This window comes from Podarcis vaucheri, assembly GCF_965113315.1.
Source record: "Podarcis vaucheri genome assembly, chromosome: 7".
Taxonomy (NCBI): Eukaryota; Metazoa; Chordata; class Lepidosauria; order Squamata; family Lacertidae; genus Podarcis; species Podarcis vaucheri.
In genome coordinates, this window is record NC_138765.1 from 89,323,493 (window position 1) to 89,334,263 (window position 10,771).

At 44.5% G+C, this 10,771-nt stretch overlaps 1 protein-coding gene across 3 annotated transcripts in view; it reads right to left on the bottom strand.

Annotated features, from left to right (window-relative positions):
- LOC309536067 (polyamine-transporting ATPase 13A2-like) overlaps positions 1-5,817 on the bottom strand; it is a 42,535-nt gene extending 36,718 nt beyond the window's left edge. The window contains exons 1-2 of one of the 3 annotated variants that reach the window (XM_082229832.1): positions 5,737-5,817; positions 22-95 (exon numbers count right to left, since the gene is read on the bottom strand). In XM_082229832.1, coding sequence (XP_082085958.1) covers positions 22-95; positions 5,737-5,746 — 84 coding nt within the window. In that variant the 5' untranslated portion in view covers positions 5,747-5,817. Of the gene's footprint in view, positions 1-21; positions 96-1,818; positions 1,900-5,736 lie in introns of those variants that run through there. The other 2 variants (XM_082229831.1, XM_082229833.1) reach the window with 2 other exon arrangements.
- Between the last annotated feature and the right edge of the window lie 4,954 nt (positions 5,818-10,771).

Genomic DNA, 10,771 nt, shown 5'->3' on the forward strand with positions numbered 1-10,771 from the left:
ACACACATACCCTGTACTTACCATGCAGGTATTAGGGGGGCTCTGGTTGAGGGTGCAGTAGCCGAGTCGCCGGCCTCCCAGCAGCCTCCTGGTGTCTGCAATCAGAAAGAGAATGAGATCAGTACAAAATTATGTTCCTAAATGCGGGACAAAGGCATAAAGGTGCTTCATCCTGCTGTGGCAATGGACCAAAGAGTAGGTTGAAATCCCAGCCAGAACGGCTCTGGGGTCTTTCATTCTGGGAAAGGTAAAGAGTAAAGGGACCCCTGGCCATTAGGTCCAGTCATGACTGACTCTGGGGTTGCGGTGCTCATCTCGCTTTATTGGCCGTGGGAGCCAGCGTACAGCTTCCGGGTCATGTGGCCAGCATGACTAAGCCGCTTCTGGTGAACCAGAGCAGCGCACTGAAACACCGTTTACCTTCCTGCCAGAGTGGTACCTATTTATCTACTTGCACTTTGAGGTGCTTTCAAACTGCTAGGTTGGCAGGAGCAGGGACCAAGCAGCGGGAGCTCACCCCGTAGTGGGGATTAAAACCCCGACCTTCTGATCAGCAAGTCCTAGGCTCTGTGGTTTAACCCACACCGGCACCCGCATTCCTCTCATTCTGGTAAGTGGTATGTAATTTTTGCTTGCTTGTTTATTGAAAGCTGCCCCTGCTCCCTCTCCCTGGTAAAGGAACCAAAGTCTCGGGAGAGCTGTAAAATAAATGAGTTATGAAGGAGAATGAGTGGGTCTGAATGAACAGGGAGAAGAGCAAAGATCTTGAAAGCCCCGTTTCAATTAGCTTGGAGAGCAGCTGAGGTCTTGCAAAGCCCTTGAAGCCAATCACACATACTCTGCTCGTGCAAAGACACCCTGTTACTCAGAAAACTTGCAGCAAAGGCAATGCTAGTCCACATTTTCTTTTCTTTCTTTCTTTTTTCCAATTTTTATAAACAAACAAACCAAGAAAAATCCTAACTATAATTATTCCGCTATTATTAACATTGTTAAGTGACTTCCTCGAATCCCCCTGGCTGAATTTCAATGTACCGAATTTTTTACTCTATAAGACTCACTTTTCCCCTGCAAAAAAGTAAGGGGAAATATGTGTGTGTCTTATGGAGCAAATGCAGGCTGCGCAGCTATCCCAGAAGCCAATACAGCAAGTGGGATCGCTGTGCAGCGATCCCTCTTGTTGTTCTGGCTTCTGAGATTCACAATATTTTTTTTCTTGTTTTCCTCCTCCCAAAAGTAGGTGCGTCTTATGGTCTGGTGCATCTTACAGAGCGAAAAATACGGTATATCACTGTAAGTTTTCCAAAACTAATTTCTCATAAAATTTACTTAATCAATTAACATTTTTCTTACTTTTCATATTATCTTTAAACATATTATTCTATAGCATCACATATTTAAATCCTATGCCAATCTGGTATTTGCAAGTATTTCTATTTGCAAATCTTAACATATTTAACTAAATATTCTTTAAATTTCATCCATTCCTCCTGGCACTCCTCCTCCTTCTGGTCGCGGACACTTCCAGTCAGGTCAGCTAGCTCCGAAAAGTCCATCATCTTCATCTGCCATAGTCCACATTTTCTCTAATTCCTTCATTGACTATTACTTCTTATTTCAGAAGGTGGGGTCTTGGGACAAAGGCGGGAGAGCTTGAGTGAAGCTGCCTGGCCTTCCAGCCAGTCTTGACCCAGCAGCACCTCCACCTTTCACCAGCTCTCATCCTCTTGCAAAAAGGCCGCTGGGATACAAGGAAGCAGTTGGAGGCTCTTACCTTCTTTGGGGGCTGACCTGCTCCCACCCCAAATCCCTGCTTACTTGTTTCTCCTGGGGTTCTGTCCTGTTATTCCAAGGGAAGACGTGGCCAAACTGTACCTGAGGCTGTGCTACCTATCCGCCACCATTCCCACCCCTTTCCCAAACACGGCTGCAGGAAGCAGCAGGCTGGCACCAGGCCAGGGGAGCGCCAAGTTGCTCCGCAGATTATCTTTGCCATTTGCTGTCGACAGCTGGCTGGCTGGCTGGCTTGCCCTGCTAAGGAAGCTTGCACACCTGACGCACCCACAGAGCAGGAAGCTCAGGTCAAAAGCCACACGGCTGACCGGGCACGACACCGCCAGCCAGCCCCATAAATGCTACAGCAGTGACCAAACCGGTTTCATCAGGTGGAATTTTCCAAATGAGCAAAATGGGCAGCCGGTGTTATGTGCAAAGCAGTGATGTGTACCCAGGGAGAGAGGAAAGAGCAGGTAGGAGGAGGGGTTTGGAGGAGAGTCTTTGGCAGGGGCAGCTGGCCCTTTCAGAAATGCCCTCTTCTGATAAAGGTAAGCAGGTGCGCCTCCAGAATTTGGTGGTGTGTGGGAACACAACAGGGGACTGAAGTGGCCCCATGCTTGTCACAGTCTTTTTCTTCCTCAGCACTAAAAAAACCCCTCCAGAGCCGTGTTTCTCCAAACGTGGGTCTCCAGCTGTTTCGGGGCTACAACTCCCATCATCCCCTAGCTAACAGGAGCAGCAGTCTGGGATTATGGGAACTGTAGCCCCAAAACAGCTGATGACCCAAAGTTTGGGAAACACTGCTCTGGGGCAAAAGGAGGCAACCAGCCGTAAGGGCAGGGGGCAGAACTGCAAAAGCAAGCGGAGCCAGGAAGATTCTCCGCACACATGTGCCTGTTTACCAGCCAATTAATCTTATTAAAACATTATGAATCCCTGCTGAGCTGCAACAGGCGTCCACTATTTGTACTTTCAGGAAACAATTGAAGACATTGTTGGTTCAACAAGCTTTTCCAGCTAAGTAAAAAGGTCTCTGGTGTAGGTGCTCTTATTTTTTTTGCTATTGTTTTAAAACCTACATTTGGTTGTCTTTTGTACTAGGTTTTAAATTACTTTGGGTTGCTGTTTTAGGAGATTCCTAAATTAATAAATCATTAATTTATTAATAAATTATTATTAATCATTATCTTTTAAATTGTATTTTAATCAACTTGTTTTTATTATTGGTTGTTAGCCGCCCTGAGCCCGGTCTTGGCTGGGGTGGGTGGGGTATAAATAAAATTTTTTATTTTTATTTTTATTTTTATTATTATCATCATCCGGAAGCTTGGCTCAAGTCTTTATACTTTATTAACATTTGTTATCTTTTAGGTGGAAGCAAAGTCTCGCTGCAGATTCACATTCACATGGATGTCCACAATATAGATTTGGGTGGATTTTTTAAAAGCAACATTCTCCCCTGAAACATGGTCAGAGGACATCTCTCCCTCCAATTCCTCCCCTCCCCTCAGCTTCAAAAGGGAAGTGAGCTGGAGAGCCACCATGGTATTGTCTGCCAGCTAGGTCCCCAGCCCCTCTCCCCCCTCCTACAAAAGCTGTGACAGGGTGCAGAAAAGGGGTCTGGAAGCCCCCTGCACAATTCCACCAACACACTGGGGCTGGGGACTTGTTTGCTGAAGATGCCTTGCCAGGAAGCTGTACCCTTTTGCTAGTAGACTGCCTTTATTCAGACCTATCTCAAACTACAGTACTTTGGATACCTGAAGGTATTTCTGTCTTCGATATTTAGGCATTCATTCAAAACTGAGTTCCCACATTTGATGCCAGTCAAACTGTTTCAGAGGCACAGAGTCTAAAACACTGAGAATGTGAGGTTCTTAGTTTTGAAGTGCCACATCAAAATTTGAATTTCCCATTGGAAATCTGGGTGTTCTGCATGTTGTTCAGTGAGGACCATGTGCTGATTTAATAGCTATGAATATTATTGATGGGGAAAACCACAGCTGAAGGAGAAACCGGTTTGCTCACTGAGGCAGTGTTTTTGCTTATGAATTGCTGGTGGCAGATTCCTGAGACCCTGGAAGGTGGGCTGAATGAAGTTAGCTCCTTCTTTCATTACTGTCACCATGCCTGTTAGGGAGGAAGAGGGCAGGGAAGCACTGACAGCCCACTGAATATGGCTTCCTGCAAAAAGCAGCTGCCCCTTTTGAAAGAGCATGTTCCTAGCCCTCATGATTTGCTTGAAAGGGCAGCATCAATCATTGCTGGAATCGCAGGAGTTGGTGCAAAGGGCCTTTACGGGGTCTCCAGCAGTTTTAGAGGCGACAGAAAGTTCTTAGTGAGGAGCAGTGTTTGGCCAAGTGAAGATGCTGGGGAGCCAGGATGGCACCTGATATCTCCACCATCTGGGGATCATTGGATCTGGACTGTTTTCACACACTAACACCCCATCCTGTAGAATTCCATCAGTTATGTTTTATTTGCACGATTGGAATGAATTTCTGGAACCAAAATGCTTTTTCTGTGCAGCCTGAGCAGGAGCAGTCACCGTTAAGAAAAAGAGGTCAGAACAGGCCAATAGATATGTGGGCTGTCCCTGGATCAAGGGACTTTTCTTTCAAACTTCAAAGCTCTTAACCTAGCTTAAGGATCTCATCTGAACTAACCAGACATTTAACTGAGAATCATTCGTAGTCAGCCCATCATTTGAAAAGCAAGAGTTTAGAGCCGTCTTGGTCAAAAATGGCAACTAGACATCCAGTTTTGGCAACGGCATTTGCTCAACACATTTTCTTTTCCAGGACAGAGTTTGTAACACACAGCTGGGCCCAACACAAACAACTTTCTTTCCCCCTTTCTCCCTCAAGCCAAGATGGTCTGTGACATTCTCTGCTATGCAGCCTTATACAATCCCAGTCACAAGACCCACTTTCCACCCTGCTCAAGGCATAAAATGGCCCAGAACCTTCCACAAAACAGTCTCTCTCATGTCTATCCTGCAGGGACTGTCCCAGAGGCCCTTCTGGGTGGGAATTGGAGGGGCCAAAGCCCCAAACGCCAACTTGCCATTGCCTCAGCAAGACTCTCTGTGGTTTCCACTTCTACCTTCAGAATGGCAACTGGGGCCTCCCCATTAAAGAAGACTGATTTGGGAGCCTGTGTCTGTGGTGGTGGGGAGATGATGCTCAGGCCCTGCCACTCGCCACTGGGGCATCTGAATGGCCACAGCGGGAACACAATTACTGAATTATTATTTATTAAATTTATATACCACCTTTGGTCCAAAGATCACAGGCGTCATCTAGTCCAACAAAGATCACAGGCGTCCAATCTAGTCTTTTACTCAACGTGGGGCATAAAACACAAAACGCATATAACCACCACCAGACCAGAGGGGGGTCCTTGGGCCTGATCCAGCAGCTCTCTGTGCTCCCAACTGTAAACCTCCTCCCCCCCAATAGAAAAACTATAATTATTTTTTAAAAATCTTCATCCTTTATAAACTCGGCCCCCCACCCCCCGCGGTTCAGTCCTTGGCTCCCTGGAAGCCCCACTTTGAGTAACTTCAGAAACTTTCCCTTTCTCCCCCTCCCCCTCAAAAAAAAATCGCTCACTGAGGCGAAAGAAAATGAAAGAAAGAGGAAAGTCAGCAGTTTCGGGGGACGTGGGAGGACGTGGGGCAGCCCAGGCTGGTCCGGGGGTGGGTGGGGGGCACGCCTGTGTCTGCCTCACCATGTGCCCCCCTTCTCGGCTCGGGCGGCCCTCTCCGCTGAGCCCCCCCGACCCCGTCAACAGCAGCAGCAGCAGCAGCAGCTGTCCCTTCCTGGGCCGACCTTGCAAGGAGCGCCCCGCACCTGCTCCCTTCCGTGGCGCCCCCCCCCAGGGAGCCCCCCTCAATCGCAGGGAAAGGGCGAGACCCCCCTTCTTCCCCCCCTTTCCCTGCCTCGCCGGGAGGCTCACCTGAGCTCATGGCCCCCCTCCACAAGGAGGAAGTGGAAGTGGAGCAGCGCCACAGCGGCAGCCGCCTCCTTCCCGCGCGCTGCCCGCCAGCGCGAAGCAGCTGCAGCTGACGGTCCGGGGCCGGGCAGCTGGAGGGGCGGGGCCTAGCGCAAAGGCTGCCGGGAGTCGTAGTTCCTCCCCTCAGGGGCTGAAGTGGCGCCCCTTCCCCAGGTTCCCCCCTGGTATCGGGACCAGGAGGGCCCAAGAACACCAGTCGCGTATTCCACATTCCTTGCATCGTTTTTAAATAAATTCCACCACCCCCAACACACACATATTTATTAAAAAAGAGGGTAATTTAAGCTGCAGTTTTTTCCAGGTCCAGAGGCGCCAAGCCACGGCAGAGAGTAAAAAAGTGCTATAAATAAAAAGGGCAGCGCGGCTTGTTTGTAGGGGGGCAGGTTGTTGGGTCAGGGTAACCCATCTTGATTCGCATGCCGTCAACTGAACACAACGAACCTTCCCATCTCTCACAGGGCCAATACAAACAAATTATAAATAAAGGACTGACCCAGAGGACGCTGATGCAAAGACACTATGCAACAGAATGGAAGGATCAATAATCCTCCCTAAACAACCTCTCCCCCCCCCTTCAATGTCTAGGACAATAGCGTCTGTGAAAACGGACTGTGAAAAAGACTATGAATTGAAAGTGGATACTATATGTACCTTTCCTTGCTCATTTATTTTATTTTATTTTATTTTTTGTAGCACAAAAAATCTTGGATAAAAACTAATTCCTAGAGAAAAAAACAATCCTTCACCATTCAAAAATTATAAAATATTCCCTGAAAAAAAGACACTTTCTTTGTGTTATGGCTAAAATCTGGGTGCGGGGTTACTCTGCCACCCAGCTCATCGGACTAAGTCCGTGGGTCCCTGCCAAAGAAAAATGAGCTCAGCCAGACGCAGGAGCAAACTGCAGAAGATCCAAGTTTATTGCGCAACAGGTTCAAGGCGAGATTGAACAGCCAGAAAGGGGTGACATGAACTTTTGAAATTTCCCTCCATATCCCAGAATACAGTGCAAAATACATCCCAGTTACATCATGAATACATTAAGAGGTTGGGTTACACAGATTAACATATGGAGGAGGGAGGGGTGAATATGCAGAGGGCTGGAGATATGCACAGATAAGCACATCCTGAGAAGACAATGGTCCATGTACACGTAGTCTGTCACCTGGCATTGCCCGGAGGAAAGGTTTGGCAGAGTGATTTTGTAGCACCCTGCTTGTGGTTAACGCTTAGCTGGAATGAAATATTCAACGCAGCAACAGAAAAATTAAAATAATAATTTATTTGTCAGACAAATAAATGAGAGGCACAGTGGTATATGGTTACCAAGCTCTGGCCTGGCCTCCTGCCATTATGGCCAGCACTTATATTCCCTTAATCCAGCCCCCTTTGCTCCTCCTGTGGCTGCCTCTGTTCAATCAGCCTGGTTGAATTTCCTATTGGCTGATTGCTATAACCAATTCTAAAAGATACACCCATATCCTCCTGTCCTTATATGGAACACAAAGAGCTATATATTGTTACATCTATAAATGACAAATAAGTAGTAATATATCTTACATGTGTCTCAACAAGGAATCTTAATTACCAGCTCACCTCTTGCCTTCCTTGCCCTCCAAAACAGATGGTTAATAATTTTAAAATTTTATCTTGAACAGATGTCAGAGACCTTGGGTTCATATTCTCATGCATCATCAATGAAATATCTCCTTTTGGAGGTCTTTAAACAAAGGCCTGACAGCCATTTGTCATGAGTGCTCGATTGGCGTCTCCTGTCTGACAGGGGGGCTAGGCTGATGGCTGACTTAATTTCAGGATAAATACAACTCTTACAACTATATGAAATAAGAATCTAGCATTTCTTAATAATTACATTTAAGCCAGCATATTTCATACATTATCATAGATAGCTTTTTAGAAGGATAAACTTCCTCAAAGTAAAAAGGAAGAAACAGTTTACAGCCTCAAAATAAAATAGGAAAAAAGCCTCTTCCCCTGTTTACACTCCCCCCCTTCTCCAGCCAGTTGCTTTGTTTTCCATGTGCTCTTGGCCTTTTGTCCTGTGGCTCAAGTTTAACGGTTTTATTTTACTATTTACCCATTCCTAATTATGTTTGGTCTATGTAACCTTGTTCTTAACCTGTAATTCCCTTTTTACGACTTTGAGAATTGTTTTCTGCTATAAATCAAGGGGCCCCTTTGTCTAGGAGGAAAACATTGCCAAGATCCTCTAAGCAGCTGATCTGCCTCGCATGAAACTTTTGAAAATCTAAGCCCATTTAATGCAGTCTATATTCAGATGCCACAATTTTGACAGGATTACTTGAGAGATTATGGAGGACAGGGGAGGGGTGATGGAGTCCTAGAGAAACTGAGCAAATATATTGTAGTGAAGAAGACATGCCCCCCCCTTCCATAACAGTCCCCCATTCGGAGATAGATTTGCATTAAAGTTCTGTAAGAACTTGCAAATCTTTTCTCCGCACCCTAAATCTCGGTGAATGGGATGTGTGGCTTTATGCAAACCTGAAAGGGACTTGCAAGCCATGCCTCTTACGGTCATTTGCAAGTATAGCAGTGCAGGTAGCTGCATATAGGGTATTATATAAAAGAACATCTGTTGTATTTTGTTACTAAATTACTTGTGGCACCCTAGCTCTTGGGAGAAACATTTTCAATAGTGGTGTATGCTTTACATTTTAGCAGGAAGGTCCACTACTGACTGAAAAAAAATGCAGTTTGCTTTTTAGCCCCACCGTTTTTGTGTTTTCAGGTGCCAAGCTAGCTCTTCTGCGGTCTCACACCGGCATAGTGGTACAGCAACACATCCTGTCTGTTGAATCCCCTCAGGGCTTTCAATTTACCATGTCGCCTGGCATTCACCATAGCTGGCACAGGTTTGGACCTCTCGTGAGGGAGAGGTCTTCGCCTTGGCCTTTAGCTATGGGATTTTTCATTATTGCAGGCTCTGGTCTCACACTCATGGAAAGTTGTCCACTTGCTCTTAAAGGACCAAAAGCTAGTTGCAGCCTGGATACACATGTCCAATTCCAGTAAAGTCCAATTTGAATTTATCTTGCCCCGTGGTTCTCAACTTTTCAAAACCAATATGTTAAAACCAAAGCCATTCTTTAAGGGGGCATTTGTCCAAATGAGTCAATTTAACTCTATAAGGGACCATTCTTGCTACATCAAGGCATATACACGTTTCTTGTTATCAATAATAATATAACATATGGTAGTCGTGTCCTCAAATAAATAAAATTTGGGACATGATCTACACCCAATTTCATCTGGCATCCTAATCAAACATCTCAAATAATAATAAGGAGCGTTGCTTCAAATCTACCTGATAAAATATGGTTCCGATAATAATACTTGGTTGTGGTTAGATTAATTTCACAGCTATACGGGAAAACCAAGATTAATAAGTAAATAAATACAGAACAATTGCTACTTGAAGACAGTACTGAATCTGCAAGAGATGCAGAGAAGTCATAGAAAAGATTTGAAATAGTTTTCTGGAACAGAAAGAAAGAAATAGTAAAAATCTGGGAACTTCATGTATAGAAAAACATTAAATACATAAATAAATAGGTAGGGAAGGTTGGCACTCTGCAGAGTGCCAGGTGGGACAAGGAAATATGATCATCAGTTGACTTAATCTAAATATAGTCTGCTCTATTGGAAAGCATTGTAATATATGGGAATCCTCCATGGAAAACTTGGGGTGTAAGCTGTATCCTTCTGCTGTTCATAGTTATGTATGTTACATTATACAGAATTTTTCCTTTTGTGGAGATAACACATTATCAGACACACTTCAGCATTCCTACATAATAACACATAACACACAAAATGTACAAATTATTAATTCTACACTATATCTTGAGGCAATAATGTGATCTTGAGGCAATTCTTGCTGCTTTTACATGTATTTCCAAACTTGGCACAAGGGCATTTCCTTCAAAATCCAATTAGTCAGTTTCTCAAGTCTTTTATGGGAAGAAATTGTTGTGGCCACTGTGATGCATTGGCAGGTTGCTTAGCTGGTGAGGAGATGGTCTTAGTATTTTGGTCTCCCGCAAAGCATCCTTTGGAAATAGGCCTGTAGGATCTGAAGACATAATTAGTTGTGGTTTTTTCCTTCTTTTCTTTTTAAGGAGGAAGATAATAGTCAAGAAAGGAGAGAATATTCTAAAATTTTCTTCTTGGGAGGCTGTAAATACAAACTCATAGTTAAGCATTTTATCCGTTTGAATATTATAATCATTTACATTTAATTTCCTTCACTTAGTTTGGCTGTGGAAGAAACGAAGGGACAAAACCTTTGTTAATTTGAACACAATTGGCAAATTGTTAAACATTTTGCTTATGTGGGTCCGAATTCTCTTCACTATCCTGTTTGAAAGGGAATTTTTTGATTTCCTGTGAAAATCTGTCAGGAATGCTGTTCCTATAATGCATAGGTATATAGTGCTCACAAAACCAAACGAGATAAAAGACAAGCTCAGTGGGAAAACTGTGAAAAGAATTTTGCATGTTAGATTGGGGAACTGCTCAAGAGAGGAACTCACAGTGGGAGTGCTTTGATATTTACCTGTGAAAAGAATTTGGCATGTTAAGATTTGAAACTTGGCAACCTCTTGACTTTTGATGGTCCAGTACCTACTCTTTTGTCTTACCTAGCTCCGGGAGGGTGATTTCCCTCAATGGTTCTAAGTTTTTTACATAAGGAAATTTGGATAGGTTTCACCCCCCTCCTTTTTCTCACTCTCTCTTTTTCGTAAGCTGGTCTAGCCTCTGTGCATGTGCAGAGTTCATGTCTCAGCAAACCTTTTATACCATTGAAAATGTTGCATCTTTTGGCTAAATTAGAATAAGGAAGGGAAGGGTAAGGAGTAGATTTTTAAAAATAGGGTTATTCAGCCCAAGCAAAAGGGACTGCTTCCTTTATGTACAGGAAAGGGCTATCATT